The sequence below is a fragment of the Lissotriton helveticus genome, chromosome 5_1 (genome assembly GCF_964261635.1).
Source record: "Lissotriton helveticus chromosome 5_1, aLisHel1.1, whole genome shotgun sequence".
Classification (NCBI taxonomy): domain Eukaryota; kingdom Metazoa; phylum Chordata; class Amphibia; order Caudata; family Salamandridae; genus Lissotriton; species Lissotriton helveticus.
Window position 1 is genome coordinate 197,536,960 of NC_136065.1, and position 22,994 is coordinate 197,559,953.

The 22,994-nt window shown below is 44.4% G+C and overlaps 2 protein-coding genes across 8 annotated transcripts in view; one reads left to right on the forward strand and one right to left on the reverse strand.

Annotated features, from left to right (window-relative positions):
• LOC144754318 (uncharacterized) overlaps nucleotides 1-22,994 on the forward strand; it is a 771,250-nt gene that overhangs the window by 745,709 nt on the left and 2,547 nt on the right. The window lies entirely within an intron of this gene.
• LOC144754317 (zinc finger BED domain-containing protein 6-like) lies at nucleotides 10,677-17,101 on the reverse strand. Its single transcript, XM_078641986.1, has 2 exons — nucleotides 13,201-17,101; nucleotides 10,677-10,941 (listed from the first exon to the last, which is right to left on the reverse strand). Exon 1 carries the CDS (start codon nucleotides 16,788-16,790, stop codon nucleotides 13,206-13,208), a length of 3,585 nt encoding a protein of 1,194 aa, XP_078498112.1. The 5' UTR covers nucleotides 16,791-17,101; the 3' UTR covers nucleotides 10,677-10,941; nucleotides 13,201-13,205.

Sequence of the window (22,994 nt, forward strand, 5' to 3'; positions counted from 1 at the left end):
GCATTGCAATTTTACAGTGCAGCCTAGATAGATGGCTAAGTATCCTCTGTTTCTTAACATGATTATGCTGTCCTTTCGCATTCCAGGAACATTATCAGTCATGGTAAAAAGAAGAAAACATTAAGCAACACCATATGCATTTTAAAATTGATAAAACTGAGATTTAAGCATGTGGAAAGTTGTAAAACAATAAATAGGAATGGGAATAGTAGAAACCAAAAAGTAAAAGGGATAGTAAAATAGTAATGAACCAGGAAGAAGAAAAAGACGGAAGTAATCAGAGACAATATGCTGAAGAGATTTAAAGAATATAGAAAAAAAGATAAAGAAAGAAAGAGAGAAATAAATTAGAAGGTGAAAAGAAAAGAGAAAAAGGGAGAGAGAAGAAATGATATATAAAGAGAGGTTGACATGGAGCCGGAAGGCTTCAGTCAAGAATAACGGAATACCGATCCAGAGGAGAAAAAATAACATGCAGAGGCAGGGAGCCACAAAGACAAGACAGAGGGCAGAGCCAGCGAAGACACCAGGAGACGACAGGAACCGATAGACAAGAAAAAACGAATAACAGGGAGCTCAGTATGAGATAGCACAGGAGGTGGGACTGACAACTTAGAATATAAAAACATAGAGTGACATAGATAAAAACAATCCAACAACTATAACAAGGATATCTGATGGAAAGATTAACACTTACCGAACAGTGAAAACAACTGTAAACAGTAAGAACAAAATGGGAAAGTAGAGGGGGAGGGCAGAGGGGAAGGCATTGACTACATAAAGGAAATATGAAGAACAGTAAGCATAGTAAGAGAGAACATAAGCGGAGGGACTGACAATAGAGACTGGAAAACAAACATAGAATGATATATATAAAAAAATCCAACAGCTATAGCAGGGGGATCTGGTGAAATGGGAAACACTTACCAAACAATGGAAATAACTATGAACAGAAGGAGTGGAATGGGATGGTAGGAGGGAAGAAAACATCAGGGGAAGAAGTCTGTACGGGGATGGAGACATCTGTGGGGAAAAACAAAGGAAGTGATAAGAAATGGCCTCAGAAGAAGGCGAACAAACAATGTCAATCTGCAATAAAAACGACAGGCAATAGCTGACAACAATAGAAGAAGACGAATGTCTTCAGAACATTAAAATGTAGAGGAGGAACTCAGAAAACTTAAGACAAAACAAGAAGAGACATTTTCTCAGGACCCTCCAAAGTCCATCTCATCTCCTTTATGACGAGAAATAAACTGTTGCAGATCTTTAGGACGATCAAAGGAGTAGAAGCATTCTTTGTATGTAACCTTAAAAAAGCAAGGATGCACCAAGCCGTATCTAGCGTTCATTGATTGAAGAGCCGGGCAAAGAGACAGGAATTCTTTGCAACAAGCAGCAGTTGCGCAAGCCACATCCTGAGAGAATAAAACTTTTTAACCGGACCATAACATCTGCTTTTTGAGTTTAGCCGCCGAAAGGACCATTAACAGTTCAGTATACTCCAAAAATTGGACAATTATCCCTCTAGAGCAATTAACCATTGAGGTAGAGGAGGGACATCTGGGTCTAAGTCCAATGCGGTGGGCACGATGCAGATTGAGATTAGTGCCATCTTTGAGACCAACAATTTTAGTAATGTGAGATTTCAAAAAGAGGAGCATATCAGATCCCTCTTCTCCATCAGGAATACCGTAAATTCGGAGGTTGTTGCGTCTATTGTGGTTTTCTAAGTCCTCCGTCTGCGCCGTGAGAATAGCGATCTCTTTAGACATAGCTGCAACTTGAGTAATCACTGCCTCAGTATTACTAATTCTCTGTTCAACCGCAACTACACTAGAGTCTAAGTTGGTCCATTTCTCTTCTAGCCTTTGAATGGTAGCATTTGTGTCGAACATGAAAGGTTTAATAAGTGTAAGCTCTTCCATAAGGTCCTCCATTGTTGCAGGAAGTGGGGATTTGGTAGGAGAGTTGGGTTCCTTCTTGTGGCGTTTAGAAGAGGCAGCAGTTGAAGAGTCCTTGCGTAGAGAAGACATATTTGTTGAGGAACTCTTCTGATCAAAGGAGGAAGAGGGCTCCATAATATTGACTATAGACAAGTAGTGCAGTTGCAGGAGATAGGCAATGTGGAGGAATAGGAGATATAACCTGTAAAAACAGCTAGGAGGAAAGATGCAAAAAGTCTGTATCGTACAATCCTTTGGCAACAACAAGTAAAGCATTCAGAGTTGTCCCCAAGAAGATTTCCAAAATCTGCTGAGTGACGACAAGGAAAAGATAGGCAATAAAAAAGTTCTTTAAAATCCACCACAGCCAACTAAGAACAAAGCGCCTTGTTTATAGACGTACAGATGAGAGGAGCACTTACTACATGACGCGCATAGTCATTCACAACTGTCTCATATGAAAGCCAGCTCGGTTCAGCGAAATAAGCCTCGATAAAAGGTATCAGCCTGGTGAGGTGAAAAAGCTGGTCCCACAATTGACTTAATTACATGCATTGAGAGCAGTTCAGGTTATGTGCAGGACCATAATAAAGGTTCTCCTCAAATATGGGCATGTGGGGAAATTTACCTTTACAATGTAAAAAACCATTAATAACATTAACTCTGTTGTATATTGACATTTTGCTGCAGGCTCCAAAAGGAAAGAATTCCAATGAGGCACCAAACTGCACCTCAGGCGGTACGGGAAATTCGGAAAAAAGAAGCAAAATGGAGGGTGCTTTGAAGAATTCTGAAGGGAGCGATGTGCGGCGGAAACAGGGCGTTAAAGGCCACTGAATGAAAAAAGAAAAATGTCTTCCTGTGACCCAGCGGCTGCTCTGCTAAAGCAGTCAGTCCATTGCCCTCGAAAATCAGCAGGTCAGCTCCGGTTACCAGAAGGTCCCATTCGAGATGCAGAGCCTCAGCCAGATGCGGCCACCTTGTGGCCACACAAGCAACACCCTCTCTGTGATTAATTTTTGAGGTGGGCACTTACCCTCTCAACTAGTAACCCAATCTCTTACAGTCACCAAACAAACAAACAAAAAAAAGGTGACTGTTTGTTTCACCTTTTAAAAGTAAACATAACCCTCAGTCGCGGCTTGCATTACTCACGGGTGGGGGGCGTGCAGGTGTTTGTGCGCGGGGGGGATAAACATTTTTTTAAATGAATTTAGTGGGTCCCGCGCCTTCGCTCCTGGCCTGGTCCAGCTGCAGTGCTGGAATATGAATAAGGCAACATCCCTCCCCTCCCCTACGCCAATCAAAATGCTGCAATGGCAGCGTTGTGATTGATGCAGACAGTGCCCAGCCGGGCGCCCCAGGGGAGGCCATTTTTTCTGTAGGCTGCATGCAGGCTACAACGAGAAAATCCAGAGTGCGCTTGACTGGTTTAGTCGGCCCCAGAGCACCGACCAAACAGTCAGGGCACTCAGAGTGGCCAGGCCACTCCTACCCGGCCCGCCCATCCCCAACTAGTCATACCCTGCCTTCTGCGTTCTTGCAGTGTGAGAAGCAGAAACACAAATTGGTATTTAAAATACAATTTTTTGTTTCTGCTCAGTGGGGCGACGCTCCTCCGACCTAATGGAGGAGCCACCCCATACCTTCTAAATGTAAATATAACCCTCAGTCGCGGCTCGAATGGCTCGCGGGTGGGGGGGGGGGGCGGATGGGGGTCGTGCAGGGGTTCATGTGGTGGGGTAGTTAGAAATACATTTTAAAAAATGTACTTACCGGGTCCAAGCTGCTTCCGCTCCTGGCCAGGTCCCGCTGCAGGGCTGGAACCTGAAGAAGGCAGCCTCCCTCCCCTCCCATAAGCCACTCACAACACTGCAATGGCAGCATTGTGATTTGTGCGGACAGCACCCAGTCAGGTGCATACATTGAGGCCATTTTCTCTATGTAGGCTGCATGCAGCCAACATAGAGAAAATCCAGAGTGTGCATGACTGGTTTGGTCAGCCCCAATGGGCTGACCAAACAGTCAGGGGACTCAGAGTGGCCAAGCCACTCCTCCCCAACCCGCCCGCCCCAACCAGGCATACCCTTCCTTCTGCTTTCTCGCAGCCTGAGAAGCAGAAACATAAAATGGTATTTAAAATACCATTTTATGTTTCTGCTTTCTTGCATTGCGAGAAAGCAATCGGGCCATGCTCCTCTGCCGTAATGGAGGAGCCACCCCTGATAACCCTATTGCAGCCAAATGTCTCTTTGGCATAAATTACACCTTCAGTCCCTTCTAAATGTTTAGCTAACAAAGCTTTGCATTATGGGAGAGGTTAAAAAGTCCCAGCATTCAAAGTGCTCTTAACTAAATATCCAGGACTAACTCAAGGTCTAAAATGTCATGAAACCACATGAGAGTTAAGAAACTCCATCCACATATTTTGTGGAATCCACATTTATATTCACATTGCCATTAAAACAGGAATTGCTTTAATGATTGTTGAATTCCAAATGTCAAACAACTAAGGGAGCTGTGAAGTGAAAGCCTTCTTCCTTTACAGAATAGGTTCTGAAAGAACAATGGAAGCTGCTCTCATTCACAAAACAGTTACAGCACAGGCAACAGGTCAAGCTTCTCTTCCTCACAGAAGATGCTACAGTGGGCATCAGCATGTTCAAGCTTCCCTCATTCACAGAAAATGTTAAGTTTATATAGCGACAATAGAAACTGTCCTTCCTCCCAGAAGAGGCACATCATGATAACAGCAGAACAAGCTTCCATCTCTCAGACAATATCAGTCGCGGCTCGCAATACTCACAGGAGGGGGGGTGCGCAGGGGTTCACCGGGGGAAGAGGGGATAAAAGAAAAATGAATAAATAAACCTACCTTGCCAGGTCCCACGATGACCAAACACTCCACAATAGTAGGCAAGCCACTCCTCACCAACCCCTCCGCCCCCAACCAGGCATATTCTGCCTTCTACTTTGTCGCAGTGCGAGAAGCAGTAACATAAAATGATATTTAAAATATCATTTTATGTTTCTGCTTCTCACACAGCAAGAAAGCAGTGGGGCATCGCTCTCAAGGAGAAGTAGCGTGTAATCAAGTGCTTAATCATGACCTTCATGACCTAAAACGGAACTCAACATCAGTTTCAGCTAGACCATAAATCCCTAATTGAACTAATAATATGTATTATGATTGTGAGTGCAAAGCTTTTTCACAGCAGCTAGTGCTCATCATCCCACATTTAGAGCACTATATTCATGTCTCTCTCTTAGTAAAATAACAGGGCTAGGTCCCATGTTTTATTCTTGCTGGGGCCGGATGCATGATCCTTTTCAGTGGTAGCAAATGGAAAATCTGTCCGTTTGTGACCACTAAAATGGGTTGTCGTATGTACAAACCCTATTTTGCTAGTCAGTAACCTATTACCAACTCGCAAAATAGGGTTTGTAAATGTATGCAAACATTCTTTTTGAGAGCAGGCATTAGTCCCACGGACTACTGTCTGCACTTAAAAAGTGAAAAGAAAAGTTTTCATTTTTTGCTTTTACACGCTACCATTTTTGCATAAAAATTTTTTTTTTGCTTAAAAAGCAAACACTGACATGGTATTCTGCTGTCCTCAGCAGGTCACCATCCCTGTGCTATGGACCATTCCCAACGGGTCGCAAAGTGTAACCTGCCTCTGGAATATTGATGAGGCAGATCATTTGCGACCCCATTGGGAATTGCTAAATGTGTCAGAGCCACATTAGTACATTCAGGGGCATATTCTCAAGGAGCTATTGCCGAGTTAATGGCACTTTAACACAGCCAAAGTCGCAATAAATTTATCACCCTATTCACAAGCTGGTGCTAACAGCCCATAGCACCCGTTTACCTGCGATAGCAGCCGCAAAAAACAACGCCACAGATGACCCCCGCAACTATCGCTAATGAGATGCAGAGTAGGCGTTCCCATGCAAAAACAGCAGCAACACCACTCCGCAACATTCACAACGACCAGCCAGATCTACGATGCGACATGCGATAAGGCATGTTAACAGCAGGAAACTAACACCTGCTCTGACCTGGTGTAAAGTTGGACCACAGCCTGCACCACAAAAGGAAGCCAAGGCCAGAGCCACACCTGAACAACAGATGCCATGGAGCCAATGATCATGCAGGCCAGACACCCAAGAGGGCCACAACACCCACCACCTCCACCCCAGCCCCCCCCCCACTTCCTTCTGGCCAAATACATGGCACATCAACTACACGGAATCATGCACCAAATAATCTGCCTGATGTCGCACAATCATATCTGGTGACATGCATGTGTCGTCGCACAAAATGAGCATCACACATTCACCTACGAATCCACAAATGACAATTCATTCAAAGAAACACAGAACAGAAATGAAGACACATGATGGCTCCCCTTGGGACAATCCGTAGGGGTAAACATCCTTTACAACGAAACTTTTTCCACGCAGTACCTTTACAACGCAGGAATTACAACGCAAGTCGTTATAATGACTTCCGCTGGAGGGCGCTGTAGGATAGGGAATAGTTTAATTTACTATCCAAAACCTTCCCTACTATCCACTGGGACTGAAGTTGGAATAGTAAATTAAACTATTCACTATCCAGCACCCCCCAACGCAAGTCGTTGTAACGACTTGCGTTGTAAAACCTGCGTTGTAAAGGCATGCGTGGAAAAAGCATGCGTTGTAATGACATACATCCATCCGTAGGTCACAGCCTGCAAGACAAAAATCATGATGAGAAGGTGTGTCCTCATCATCACCTGGGGGGGCAAGATGACGGCCGCTGAGTCGGCTGTGTGAGTTGCCGGCTCCTCCACTCCTGGTCAGAAAAAGGGAAAAGAAGTTGCCCCTTACTTTTTACGGATCTTCGCGATTTGGGTTGAATGATTCGTATGTTCTCCGCATCTTGACTGGGAAGATTGAGCAATCAAATGAAGAGCCGAGCGAGGAGCTGAGTGAGGTGCTTTCTCGGTGTTGGCGTTTCGTCATCTTGACCCTCTATGGTTTACCTGCTACTGCTTCTTCCTGACACGCTGCGTGTACCGCTGCATGTATTGGCTTGGCGCTTTTCTTCTGTTCGGCTCAGACTCTTACCGGGCAATACCGCAGACATCAGATCAAATAGGCCTCCAAAGCCTCTGCTGAAACCACCCGTCACAAGGAGCGTTAAGACGAAGACTTCGGCGATGGCAGACGCTGCGGGTCCCGAACAGGATACTCAAGCGGCTGGTGAGTCGGGCGGGTCGGGCTTAGTGTTTGGCTCACCAAATCAAATGCAACACTTGCCGAGTCAAAAAAGAGGCGGCGAACGAGCTAACAAAGTGAATATTGTGAATATGGTGTCGCAAACTGTACCTGCATTGTTTGAGAAGCAGACAATTAAAAACGCTCATACCCATCGTACTGAGACTTTAGCTTCAGATGCAAATGCGGACTTATCGATTAATAGTAATCATTGCGCTATGACTATTGTGATTCAGGAAGAGCCTCCTCGAGATGTGTTGATTAATTCACCCGAAGCACTATAAATGCCTGATCCCGCAATCGAAAAAAGCAATGAACAAATCCCATCAAAAGGCATTGTGGGTACTATAGTCCCTGAAGTAGCTAGTGGGAGTTCGGGCAGTATGACCAATGTATTGGATACAATAACTGTGTCGGAAACAAATGAGGTTTCATGCCAAGACTTTACCGGCTCCCAAGAAATTCCGGATAGATTTTTTTCAATGTCTGACCATACATCGGATGAAAGTATTCACAAAGATTGGGCAGATTACCCAGGTGATAGTAGTATGGATGAAGAATCAAGATTCAGAGAGATCTCTCCAGGATCAGCTATAACTGTCAAAAAGCATAAGGTTAAGAAGACACAGGGTGCCAGAAATAAATCCATCGATCCTGGTGATATTCTACCTGAAGTAGCATCTCAGCCCAGTTCTTTGGGAGGGCATATACAACTTGAGGAGCCCAGTTTTGATCAGGAAGTTAAACTAACCATGATTTACCAAACAATGATGGCACACAGATCGGAAACAAAGACCGAGATTTCCCGTACTCAAGCCACATGCCGCAAGGTCCAGAACGCGGTAAGGCGAGTCACGAAAATTTGAACCAATATTTCTACAAGGGTTTCTGAAGCCGATACTAGAATATCTGCTCTGGAGGACGAAGTCGCTGCACAAAAATTAGAACTCTATTAAAGCACAACGTGATGACATCAGTTTCAAGCTCACAGAGTTAGAAAATCAATCTTGGAGAAATAATTTACGGATTTTGGGGGTCCCTGAAAATCTTGGGGGTCCAGATGGGCGTAGTTCGCGTAGCCGCACTCCGCGAAGCTACGCGAAGACGCACTTGCACTCCGCGAGCTACGTGTAGCTCCGCGGACATGCGTAGTAGCTTGCTAGACCCGTTCGCGCGCCGTTTTTCGTCTTCGGGAGCGCGGTGCGCGTGTTCGGGGCGCTGCCTGCATGCTCGCAATAGCTAGCGCGCTAAGTTACTCAATGAGGTTTGTCCCGCCCGCTTGCGTTCCCTTATTTCCGGTTCCGGGTCACAAGTAACGTGTTCGCGTTGTGTTAGACATGTTCGGGAACTCATCTTCTCGTTCGCACTGCCAAAGTGCGTGATCGCTTCAAATATCGCGCGAACTTACCGCGGCGGTCGCGACGGGCAGAGCCATCTTCGATTTCACACTCTGGCTATGGTTTTGGGCCTACTTCAGCATCTCACTCCTATCTCTTCCATCCTGGTCTTTTCCCTCAGTTTTTCTAACTTTCTTTACTTCTTACCTATTTCTGTCTGTGCCTAGGTTTATATTTCTCATTTTATTTTTACTTTTACCACTTTTTTTGCAACTTTTCTCTTGTTTTATATTACTTCCTTCTTTTATCTTTCTTCTTTCTTCCCCTAACCTTTTTGTCTTCAACTTTCCTTCTCCCCTCCACCCAGAACCATGGTGAAGGGTGCCAGCAGAATCGGCGGCTCAAAGGGCAAGGCGGCTGTGCCTAAAAAAACCAGGCTGCCTTGCGGCAGAATGCGCCCGGCAGGAGTGACGCCCCGCCAACTTTTTGGGGAGGAGGAGGTGGCCGCCCTGGTCTTTTTTATCCAACGTCACCTCCCCTTGACTTTGGCAGCAGGCGGCAGGCCCGGCTCCGGATACCAGCGCATTGAAGAGCGTCTCCGGCGGTGGGCGAAGGTGCGCCGTGCAGTCTTCCGCTGCTCCGGTATCCGGCGTACCCACCATCAGCTGTCCCACCGCTGGGCCGACATTTTGGACCGGGAGCAGGACCTGTTGGACCTGCTTGGTGTGGAGGTTGTGGGTCTTGGTGAGTGGCTACCCCAAAAATAAAGTGTGTATATATATATATATATATATATATATATATATATATATATATATATATATATATATATATATATATTTATATACATATAGATTATATATATATATATATATATATATATATATATATATACATATATATATATATAGTTGTATAAATATTGTTATTGTATCTTTGTAAATATTGGCTGAATAAGTAACGCGATGACTGTTGCCCCTAGTTACATTTGCGATGTATTCCGGTATATCTACTGTCATTGTATGACAGTGTTCTTCTTCTTCACTGGCTCTTGCCTGTTGTTTCAACTTGGCGCTAGCTGTTGCTGTTTATTGATGTGAGATTTTCTTTATTGCTGAGAACTGAAGTTAGTTAATGCTATTAATAGAGTCTTGTCCTTCCTTTGTCCGTCAGTGAAATAGCGGTGGATGGATAATTGTACGTTGTTTGCATATTGTAGCATTTTTTTCACGGCCTTCTCTTCTGCATGAATGGAATCCTTTTCTTGCAAAGAATGCTAACGTTACTTTGTTCTTCTTACCTCAGCCAGGGCCGGCTCTAGGGGGCATGTGCAAGCTGTGCAACTGCACAGGGGCACCAAACTTCAGGGGCCACCGCACCAATAGATATCCTTAATTTAATAATACTCTAAGGATGGATACATATTTGCGTTGCGGCCCCTGGCATGGATTTGTTGCCTCCGGCTCTGTTCCACTGTAGCAGTGTGATTTGCAATGATGTCTATGTTTCACATCACTCAATGTTTTTATCTTTGTTTATTATTTTAATTTTTACATGAACCACAGAACCCAGGGGCAAGCAGAATACAGGGACCGAGTCGGCGGGTGAACCACCAGTTACACAGAGCTCCTCTACTGAGGATCCTGCTGCTGGCCCCAGTAAGTCCAACAGTGCTTGTTTTTTCCTCTGTAATGTGTCTGCAGTGCTTTGTCAATTGACAGCAACCAAGTAGGCATCCAGAATGATGTTTGTCTAGTATTTTTGTAAACGTTAGTATACCACTACTAGTCTTGTGGGTATTCTTCTATCTCCTATGGAGTTATATACATATTACACAACTATGTAACTATGCACACGAAAATTGGATGTTGTTGGTACTGATAGGCAGGTTGGACCTTACTTACACCTCAGTCACAGAACTCTGAGGAACGCACAATTCACTGAACGTCAGCCTATATGGCCTGAGTCATTGGTCTATTGTTCAAATCACACTCCTGAACCCCAATACCAAGATGCCGAATGCTTTTAGGACACAAACCGTTACCTAAGAAACCCCCTTTTGCTCACTCACTCGTGTGAGTCTCTAAGACAACAGACACTGAAAATAAACTTCAGAGTCAAAGTGGTCATTCAAAAGCTTTATTTTGTTAGAAGTAAGTAAGTAACATCAATGTTTTTAAGTGCTTCCGTCCAATACGTTGAAGGGCCCACCAGAAAAAATCCAGAGTTAAAACAGGCATAATAAAGTAATCAACATTTGTACAGCTACTAGTGCACAATAGGGAAATGTGGCAACTATCGGAGACCTCTCACCAACGTATACTGGTCAGATATTCCTCTTTTTTTGTAAGCTATGGAAATGTCCGCTTCGTAGAAGGCAATCTTCTCACCTGCCGAAAAATAATGACAAAAGTGGTGCACGTTAGACAGTATTAAATACATTTATGCCAGTTTTATGCAGCCATGCTAAAAAGAAGTTGTAACCTGTAAGCAAACTCTATCCCACAATCCACATAGAAAACTTAAATACGGGCCCTTTTACTTTCCCACCTCTTCAGGTGTATGCATTGAACAATGATGTGTTGCCCCAGAGCGTCTTCTCGTACTGCGCAACAAGCTGCGAGTTAACACATGCGCAAAACTGGATACATTGATGTACAAAGGTTACATAGTTCACTTCCAATTTCCAAGGACTAGAGTAGCAGGACAGATGAGATGAGCTTGGGTACCATACCATAACAATGAATGCTAATAATATGTGTAGTGACTCTGCTGTACTATGCAATGTGGACTCATACTGATTACGTACGTTGGACTTAACTGTTTTGAAGAACTCCATTCTTGGTGAACAAGTACAAAGGGGGCTGTGCATCCATCTAAAAAGGCGTACTTATTTTTATAGGTGCAGAACCCTTACCATCGACCAGTGCCGACGGGGACAGCGGCGCAGCTTCAGCGCTCCCGGCGGGGACAGGAGGAACAGAGGCACCTACACCAGCAGCAGTGGGGGGGGAGCCAACAGCGGCGGGCGATGGTAAGTTACATTCAATAGTGATCTGCATTACTTGGTGGGAGGGGAAAACTTTCTCACTGTACTCTACTGGAAAATATATGATGTTACCTTTACTTGTCATTAGCATGCTAAGCATTACCACTACAGTAATGCAAGTGCCTGATAGCAGTCGGATGCATGGGTTGTTGTTAAAGCATGTAAAGGGGAAAACACAGCTGCCAGCGTGGTTGGGAGACACACCCAATACCGGTGGTTAGTGGATAGTCTCAGCAGCAGCGGTGTTTTGGGCAAACCCAAAGGCAAGGGAAGGAGGGGACGACTGGGTGCATGGGTCGTTGCTGGTGAAACACAAACCAAATAAGGTTTGTTGCGCGGTATAAAGTATTATAGTCTTTACTAGACATGTGCTACTAGCTGCCCCCTGTTAATTAATGTTACTTTGAGAGTGTTCCCGCCTTCCCGGAACAAAAGGAGATATGTAAAAGACAGGTGTTCGTTCTAATGTGTGTGACCGTTGAAGTACACCCATGCTAATAGGGCAGGCATAAAGCCGTGACAAAAAGTCCGAAAAATTAATAGAGGCTGTAGAATGTTCAAGATAGACGCAACACAATTTCTGGTACTCAGCTTGCTTGCTAGTGCTACTGTGCCGCCCACTATGTGTTGAATCAATGTTGTGTTCTTGATTTGCGGGGAGTTTGGATTAACAATTCTGTTTCTTTCTTTATAGTTACTCCTTCCCAAAAACCAACCAGGAAGGAGTTGGCAGTCCGGGCCCGGCAGCGGAAACTGCAGGCAATTGTAGAGGCCTACCGCCGGCTGGTGGATCAGGCCGAGGAGGAGGAGGAGGAGGCGGCGGCAGCAGCTGCTGCCTCTTCCAATGCCCCGGGCCCCAAGCCTGCAGGACTACGTCGCCGTGGTCAGGCAGCCGCCCGCCGCCGCATTGTTACATCTTCGGCGGCCCCCCCACAACAACAACAACAACAACATGCATGCAAGTGTAGGTGCCGTGATTTCAAAGCAAAGATTCTCCGCCGGGTAGCGAAGTTGGAGGAGGAGCGGAAGAAGCAGGAGGACGGTCTAGAGGAGCGTGTCAAGATACTGGTGGACAAACACCTGAAAGCCCGCCGGCTTTGAAATGGACCCTGTTTTTTGCCCCTTTTTTAATCCTTTTGTTGGTGGGTGGGATGTGGGAGTTGGGGTGTACATTTGGGTTGAAATTTGGTTGGGGTTAGGGGAGGGTAGGGACAGCTCTGGGTCAGGGGGTTACATTTGTTATATATTTTATTTTTCTATTATCATTATTAAAATATAAAAATAAAACAAAGATATTATTTTCACAAGAAAACATTTGAAGTTCATTTGTGTTTGTTGGGGGGGTGGAGGGGGGACTGTTTCACCAAATAATGTACGTTGTGCAACATGAACATGCACTACGAACGATAAATTAAGTACTGACTGCACCTGTAGTAGTAGGGTCACAAGTGCATAAATAATTTATATTATTAAATAACATGGGAAAATTGCCCATCACGTGAGTCTGAAGTTACTACTAGTATACTTTAATTCCATGCACATTTGCTCAGAGTCGGCTAAACAATCCTATGCAATGCATTGCATCATTCCTTTAACATACCTGTCCTAGTTGTCAGGGAAGAGGAGCTCGTCCTCAAACTCTGTGCGTTCAGACAGAAGTAGGTCATGTAACCCAGTAGTGAGGACGTCTTCTTCACACTCGCTTTCTTCATCCGGCGGTGATTCACGTACTTGATAGTCTGGTGGTATGAAGCGTTGATTCATTTTTATCATTGTCAGCCGCTCCACGCTTTTGGGGGAGAGACTAGTCCTTTTCGATGTGACAATGGCACCAGCAGCACTGAAAACCCGCTCAGAGGAGACACTGGCTACAGGACAAGCCAGATACTTTATCGCCAGCCTGCTCAGCACTGGCCACTGTCTCCTTCTTTCATACCAATAGACCAATGGGCTTTGCTCCATGAACACCTCTGTTGTGTCATCCAGATAGGCCTGAACCATCCGCTCAATGTTCATTGGTGCTCGGCTTTGCTGGTCCTCTTTTCCCTTTGCAACAGCAACGGACTTACCCATCCCTTTCTGTAGAAAAAAAGCAGTTATGCTTTTGGTTGGGTCTGCTGAATCAGATCGTGTAGGTGCTGCTTTTGGTACTGTTGGTGCCTGCTGGAAAGCAGACGCACTGCTCTCACGCTGTGAAGAACTTGCGTCAGGAGTACTTGGACTGGCCTGGGCTGGCAGTGGCAGGCCTTTAAGTAACAGCCGTTCAGTTTCTAACTCATTAGCTTCCGCAGCTATGGAAGTTTTGTACTTGTCAACATCCTCATCTGAAAATGGAATTACTTCGTTACTGCTGACAAATAATTTGTACCGTGGATCCAAGATAGTTGCAGTTATGTAATGTTCACCTGACACAATATTGTTGAGCCTTACATTTTCACACAAGCGGTTGACTAAGCCCTTGGCTAAGGTATATGCATCAACTTTTTGTTCGTCACCTTCGTATGTTTCACAGACCTCCTTCACCTGTTGCTCAAGCATGTACAACAATGGGATGGCTTGGCCCATAGTACAGTCCTCCCTGCTAACTGCACGTGTGAAGACCTCAAAGGGTTGTAGCATCTCTGTGATGCATTTAATGAGGTCCCACTGCCACATCTCAATGGTCAGGGCTTTAAGATTAACAGTAGGATCCCCTAATCTTCTTGACATGACATAAGCATTCAGTGGGATATACTGCTCAAAGAGACGCTCAAGCATGAAATAAGTTGAGTTCCAACGTGTTGGGACCTCCTGTATCAGTGCTTTGACTGGCAACCTATGCTCTTGCTGAATGACCCGTAGCAGCTTCCGTCCTTTGAAAGAATGGTTAAAGTGCGTGCATATTCTTCTGCAGATGGCCATTATGTTGCTGACTTTGGCTTCATTTTTCAGAAAGTCTTGCACGACTAAGTTTATGCAGTGTGCCAAACAGGGTACCCTGAAATAATGTCCTTCTCTCATTGCCTTCACTACATTACTGCCATTGTCGGTGGAAACAAAACCAATCTTAAGGCCTCTTGGTTTCAGCCATTCAAAGACCTTGTCATTAAAGTCAGACAAAATGTTTTCAGCAGTATGACTTTTGTCCATACCAAACATGGCTATAGTTGCATGTCTGCGCGTATCATTAAAAATTCCAGCAACGTCACGGAGGCCTGAAGTTAACTTGTCTTTAACACCTGCAAAAGAGATCCAGTGTGCGGTGATGCACATGAAATCTGTAGCATCGCAACTGCTCCACATGTCTGTTGTCAGGTGGATACAATGGACAACACTCTGTTGTAAGGCTTTCCCAATCAATTCCAGCACATCGTGGTGTAGTGCTGGAACAGCCACTCGGGCAAAATAGTAGCGACTGGGAACGTTCCATTTTGGGCAGAGGGTTGCCACTAATTCCAGAAATCCAACAGCCTCAACAAATGAAAATGGGAGAAGGTCCAGTGCTAACATTTTCGCAAGTTTGGCATTGTATAAACGTGCTACTGGGTGGTTCCGCTCGTACTTTCCCTCCTGCCTTAACATGCTAGGAATGGTAAGCTGCTTTGCATGTCTTTGAGTTGTGCTAGACGGACCACCTTGCATCGCAGACTTTGCACTCCTTGGTGTTTCCAGCTGACTCTGGTGCCACTGAGAAGTTGCAGATGCGGAGGATGTGGTCTTTACCACTCCAGTGCTGGCGACAGGGGTCGATTGTGTACCACTCCTAGATAGAAGGTCATCGTCTCCCTCTTCTTCTACCTCCTGATCAACCATGAGTGGACCTTGTACCACTGTATCCCCACCAACACGAGTGCTAACATTTTTTAAGCTTGCAAGGTGGTTCTCCCACCTGATCACGTGTGTTTTTTTCAAATGGGTCGTTTGGCCTCCAGTCCCATAGTTTGTACCAAGCTTACCACGACTAACATTGGCATGACAAATGGTGCATACAGCAATGTTCTCCTGAACTGGGTGAACCGTAAAGAAGTCCCACACTGGGGAGGTAAACTTTGGTCTCCTGCCATAGGAAGAGGAGGACCCACTACCAATGCCGGATGGACTGGAGGATTGTGGAATTTCACTATGGGACAGCTCAGTCCTAGTACTGCCACTACCTCCTTCTGTTGAAGTGGCGCTTCTGCTGGATGTCGGATGCTGCCGGGCCTTCGCTGTTGAAAAAATTGGAGCTGGTGTTACTGTGGGTGTTGAGTGTGTAGGAGTTATGCGTGGTACCTGCTCATCAGTCATTGCAGCATTTCTGGATAGGGTGAAAATGTTTGTCTCTACATCCTCTGCACCAGGAATAACGCTTGTGATGATGACAGTGTCAGACCCGTCTTTATCACCAGCAGTATCCTGCTCACCTACATCGACCTCCATAAGTTCAAGCCTGCCTGGAAACTTCCTTTTTCCTAGCATGGTCTTCTTGGGATGTCTCTCCTTTGAATGCGCAGATAGTTGTGGCTGCCAATCCGTATCAAGGTCATCGGAAGGGATGCTTTGCGAAGAACTCGATGCACTAACCCTCCTTTCCCTTGGTGAATTCAAAGGAAATAGATCACCTACAGAAGTGGCTTCCTCTTCTTCTTGCTCGGAAGGAGGCTCTACTTCCTGAACTGCCCCGACTTCGGGAGGAACAACTACTACTATTTGGTGCGGAGATGGTGGTTGTTGTTCTTGAGGAAGTACTATTGCGGGCTGGGGTTTTTCAACAACAACTGTTGCGGGCGGTGGTTGTGGTTGTTCAACAACTGTTGCGGGAAGTGGTTGTGGTTGTGGGTGAACAACTCCTATTGCGGGCGGTGGTTGTGGTTGTTGAACATCTACTGCTGGCGGTGGTTGTTGAGCACTTCCATCTTGCGTGGATTGTGTACTACTTTGAGACAGCGATAAGTTTAGTTCTGGCTCAGTATCACTGCTCGCAAGCAGAAGGCTGGCTACCTCTTCGACCCTCATCATGTGCTTGGCCCTGGGATGCTGGCTTGCCCCCACTAATGCAGATGTGCTGGTCCCAGCTTGCACCCCAGACCCCGCTGCTGCAGGCGTACCTTTTGGGGTGCCAAAAAAGGTTTTGGGGTCCATACCAGACTTAAGTGACACTTCCTTCTGCTGTTCCTTCTTCGCAGCAACTTTCTTTGTGGTGGAGGACCTGGTAGCTTTCTTAGGGCCCATCTTCTTCTGATGTCAGTCAGCTCACAGCAGCACAAATTGCAGAGATGTCTGGTCAGATGAGTCACACACCACACGTGGCGTACAACTGAAGGACGTCCGTCTGGCGGTAGAACGAGCGATGGATGAAAAAACAACCAGCACCTCCTCAGTCTTTTTTGTGCACCTACAAGTAAAGAAGGCAGAACAACATCAGTCAAACAAGCAGTAAGGCAACATGAACAATTGAAAGACACACAGGTCAATGTATAAAAGACAAAACAGAAGACTAATAATACCAGTCCAGCAGCACCACAGCTCAAAGGCCACATGAAGTCCAGAAAGAACCAATAAAGTCAAGCAGGCCTATAGATACCAATATGGACAGAAAAACGAGGATGCCTGCTGCACATGACAGGTTAATGTGCAAGGAATAAATAGCCCATGGCTAAGACAGAGGTTGTAAACATAACACCGCAAAAACACATACAAAGAAACCCCTGCCCAGGCTCCCAAAACAACAACCAAATGACAAATTCAGTTATTTTGGGTGCACAAGAAAGACCTGCAACATTTTTGAGAAACTTTTATGCAACTCGGGACATATTGTCCGCGAGAATGCTAAATCGGCATGTTCGGCAGCGCGAACGGAATAAAAAGTCGTGTTCGCGTTCCCGAGCAAGTACATTGAGTGCGCGAACACGACAAAAAATGTAAGTTCACGTGCTCACATGGTGCGAAGTTACCAAAACTACCCAAGCTGTATTCCTAGGGTTACCTAATGGCAGAAATTGACAGAGTATTTAAAGTTTAAACACACCCAAAACCAGAAATACCCCACACATAAAAATAAGATTTTCTATATCAATCCAAGCCATCCATGATTTTCACATTAAGGGTACACCACAAAAACAGTTGATTAACTTTCATGACCCTATGAGTAGTACCTATGGCCTACTGCCAGAGTAGGCCACAAGGTTGGAGGCCTATGCCTATGGCAAAAGCACAAAGGAAGGACACACAAAATGGCCGCCGACATAGGGCCTGGCCACCAACAACAACATGGCAAAATCACAAAGGATGTATACACAAAATGGCCTCCACCACATGGCCTGGCCACCAACAACAACATGGCAAAATCACAAAGGATGTATATACAAAATGGCCTCCACCACATGGCCTGGCCACCAACAACAACATGGCAAAATAAATCACAAAGGAAGCATACACAAAAAGATCACCACCATAGGGCCTGGCCACCAACAACAACATGGACAACTTTACAAAATGGCCTCCACCACATGGCATGGCCACCAACAACAACATGGCAAAATAAATCACAAAGGAAGCATACACAAAATGGCCGCCACCACATGGCCTGGCCACCAACAACAACATGACAAGAAAGAGAAGACAGACAATAATGCCTATGGCAAAGGGACAATGCTTTGCTTCAGAAAATGGACACACCACACCACCGCCCAAATTGGTCACCCCACCCCAAAAAAAAAAAAAAAATAACAGAGGAGAGAAAATGGAAGTGGTCCATGCTCCAAAAAGAGAAAACTACTACCAAAATGAGAACATAACATAAATGAGGAATTTTTAGGTGCACAAGAAAGACCTGCAACATTTTTGAGAAACTTTTATGCAACTCGGGACATATTGTCCGCGAGAATGCTAAATCGGCATGTTCGGCAGCGCGAACGGAATAAAAAGTCGTGTTCGCGTTCCCGAGCAAGTACATTGAGTGCGCGAACAAGACAAAAAATGTAAGTTCACGTGCTCACATGGTGCGAAGTTACCAAAACTACCCAAGCTGTATTCCTAGGGTTACCTAATGGCAGAAATTGACAGAGTATTTAAAGTTTAAACACACCCAAAACCAGAAATACCCCACACATAAAAATAAGATTTTCTATATCAATCCAAGCCATCCATGATTTTCACATTAAGGGTACACCACAAAAACAGTTGATTAACTTTCATGACCCTATGAGTAGTACCTATGGCCTACTGCCAGAGTAGGCCACAAGGTTGGAGGCCTATGCCTATGGCAAAAGCACAAAGGAAGGACACACAAAATGGCCGCCGACATAGGGCCTGGCCACCAACAACAACATGGCAAAATCACAAAGGATGTATACACAAAATGGCCTCCACCACATGGCCTGGCCACCAACAACAACATGGCAAAATCACAAAGGATGTATATACAAAATGGCCTCCACCACATGGCCTGGCCACCAACAACAACATGGCAAAATAAATCACAAAGGAAGCATACACAAAAAGATCACCACCATAGGGCCTGGCCACCAACAACAACATGGACAACTTTACAAAATGGCCTCCACCACATGGCCTGGCCACCAACAACAACATGGCAAAATAAATCACAAAGGAAGCATACACAAAATGGCCGCCACCACATGGCCTGGCCACCAACAACAACATGACAAGAAAGAGAAGACAGACAATAATGCCTATGGCAAAGGGACAATGCTTTGCTTCAGAAAATGGACACACCACACCACCGCCCAAATTGGTCACCCCACCCCAAAAAAAAAAAAAAAATAACAGAGGAGAGACAATGGAAGTGGTCCATGCTCCAAAAAGAGAAAACTACTACCAAAATGAGAACATAACATAAATGAGGAATTTTTAGGTGCACAAGAAAGACCTGCAACATTTTTGAGAAACTTTTATGCAACTCGGGACATATTGTCCGCGAGAATGCTAAATCGGCATGTTCGGCAGCGCGAACGGAATAAAAAGTCGTGTTCGCGTTCCCGAGCAAGTACATTGAGTGCGCGAACAAGACAAAAAATGTAAGTTCACGTGCTCACATGGTGCGAAGTTACCAAAACTACCCAAGCTGTATTCCTAGGGTTACCTAATGGCAGAAATTGACAGAGTATTTAAAGTTTAAACACACCCAAAACCAGAAATACCCCACACATAAAAATAAGATTTTCTATATCAATCCAAGCCATCCATGATTTTCACATTAAGGGTACACCACAAAAACAGTTGATTAACTTTCATGACCCTATGAGTAGTACCTTTGGCCTACTGCCAGAGTAGGCCACAAGGTTGGAGGCCTATGGCAAGAGCAAAGTGGCTGGAAACATTAAATGGCCGCCAACACATGGCCAGGCCAACCACAGAAAGTTAATACAATGAACTCATGCATGCCTACACACTAACTACATGGGGTACTAGGGTCAGATATTGGCTTAAAAATTAGAAACATTTTAAATTCCACAAAATGCAATGTTAGAAAAAAATTACAATTTGGGACCTCATGAAAGTACAGGCCTCCATCAATAATTTCATTCCAGGATTGAATACTGTTGTTAAAAAAAAAATCAAATCAAACAAGCACAAGTCTACATCACTCATACATTACACAAACTTACTTGAAAAAGAGAATTCCAATTCAAAAAGTCCTCATTAAATCCAAGGTAAATCAGTAATGCAGCCAACACAGACAGAAAGTGATCCTTCCAGCTCAAAATCCAAAGGAAAGTGAGCACCACATGGACAAAGCACTGGGAGGAGCCTGGTGGACAGGAACAGGAAGTTGTAAACTCAAGAGCCCTTCCTCCTTACTCTGCAAAACAAGAGTAGAAACAAAAAGAGGGGTCCTTCCGCCCTAAAAATAAAGCCAAAGGTACAACTTTAAGGTTTTTTGCTTTTTTTTCCTAACCAAAATGGTAATTTATTATGGTTTTAACATGCTCGCGAGTTATTCTGTGTAAGAATGCAGTTTCTGCGTGTTCGGCAACTCGATCTTACCAAAAAGCATCCTCGCGCATCCTTATGACGCTATCTCGCATCAAAATGACGTTATCGCGTTCGCACAGTCGCACGGGACTGTGCGAGAGTGTTTCCAAACATGGTGGCACAAGCGACCAGGAAAAAACGAACGCAGAACGAAGGTAAGCCATTGCCGCGCACGCGATAATGTTATTCAGCGCGCGAGAACTACGCTACGCACTGGATCGCGGAGTTATCGACAGCTACGCGTTCTCCGCGGAACGCGGAGCTGCCGAAACTCCGCAAGCTCCGCGAACGGAGCGTAGTTCTTCGCCCAGGGTTAACGAAAATGTGTGTGTGAGCTGTTTTCCGAAGCGTTCCCAGAACTAATATAATGGGACTGGGCTGTAGTAATTGAGCGAGCACATCGTTTCCCATTAACAGTCAATAAAGCTAGGCAAACAGAGGGTGATCACCCAAGAGCAATATTGGTCAGATTTAATAATTTTTGGGCAAGGGAAGCTGTTTTTGGTCTGGCAAGACCCGATAAGAAGAGAATTGCTAAAGGATGTAATTTTTTTGTCCGACCAGATTTTTGTCAGGTCACTGTAACCAAACAGTGGCATTTACGACAGTTAATCGCTGGGTATCAGGAAAAAGGAGCGGTGGTATATTTGCAAAATCCGGCCAAGTTAAAAGTCATCGTGAAGGGTCAAACGAAATTCTTTCTTTCTGAAATTGCGGCAAAAGAATATTTAACCTCACTATGAAAAAAAAATGTTTGAAGATGATGTTTTCCTTGTATTATTCTCTCTATATGAAAGACGTTGTAGTTTCATCATTTAATTATGGCTTGGTTAAGACGGTCTACTCTGTTGCTGATATTCTTTTTTTTATGACCAAGTAAAGGGGGAGGGGAGGGCACTCTGTGTTCTCAGGGACTAATAGTCCTTGTGCCTCATATGGTGGGTTGGGTGGCAAGGGTGGTAAGGAGGGGGTGGGAGGGTGGTGAAGGTGGGGGTGGTGGTGGTGGTGGTGGGAAGGGTGTAAATCAGCAACAGTTATTATTGAACATAAGTCAGGTGGGGTCTGTTCTAAACTATTCTCGAAGACAACGTTTTTTTTTAGATATGCTTTGAAATTGAAAGTTGAAAAGATGCGCTCGCTTATTTTTGATTTACAAAATGGATAGGAAATTGAAGGTTTGTACGTTGAATATTAATGGCCCAAACGATTCTAAGAAAAAGAGGGTCTTGTGCAAAATGATTCAACTCTTACAAATAGACATCCTCTGCTTGCAGGAGACACATGTCGCCTGGGAAAAAAGGAAATGGCTAAAAAATGTTGGGTTAGATCTGTTAGTATGCTCTAAGCAGAAAAGGATTAAAAGGGGAGTTGCTATTTTTATGAAACGAGGCTTAGGGGCATGTATCAGACCTTTAGCAGATAAATGGGGGAGATGGGGATTCGCAGGACTTCAGATTCATCAAAATAGATTTACGATTTGTACACTTTATGTTCCAAACATAGATGATTGTGAGCTGCAGAATTTTTTGAACTTAGAGCTATCTCTATGGAGCCAACCTATTATCTTTTGTGGGGATTTAAATATTCATATTGAAGACGGATTTGATATTAGGCAAAGTGAGAAATATTTGGGGAAGAAACCTTGGACCTATAAAGCTTTCCGTGAACTAGACTTACGTAATGGGCTCATAGATGTATGGAATACTCTGTGTCCCAAGGATCCTGGATATAGTTTCTTCTCTACCCCCCATCGGAAATTTGTTCGTCTCGATTATTTTTTTGTGTCCGAATACCTTATCGATAAAGTTGAAATTGAAATCCTCCCAAAACCTATATCAGACCATAATCCGTTAATGTTAGAAATACAATTGTCTCCTATTATAAAAAGCAGTAAAACGAATTGGTCGTTTCAAAGGAATTTACTACTTGAGGATGATTATTTTCAATATATGACCAAAATTATCCAGGAATTTTTTAAGATTAATAATAATACTGCTTCTGTTCCAATTGTTTGGGATACGTTTACATCTATAATAAGGGGGGAAACTATTAGCTACTCGAATTTTCAACAATATGCTAAACGAAACAAGTTTAGGAGGGATTGTGACATGGTTATGAAGGCAGAGATAAAATTAGCAGAAAACATCAAACTTGGTCGGGGTATTGAAGAAGCCCAATTAGATTTGTCTATTAAACGGAGTACAGTCTATTCTCACATAGCCAATGAGATTGCATGTAAGCACAGACCGTATAAGACAGAAAGCTACGAATTCAGTGAGCAAACCGGTAGAGTGTTAGCCCAAAGACTTAGGCAAAAGGCAGCATCTAATGATATTCAAAAAATCTGTGATTTAAATGGGGTCATCCAGACTTCCAAAGTGGATATATTAAAAGCATTTTGTGAATTCAATCAGTTATTATATTATGAGTCTGTTGACG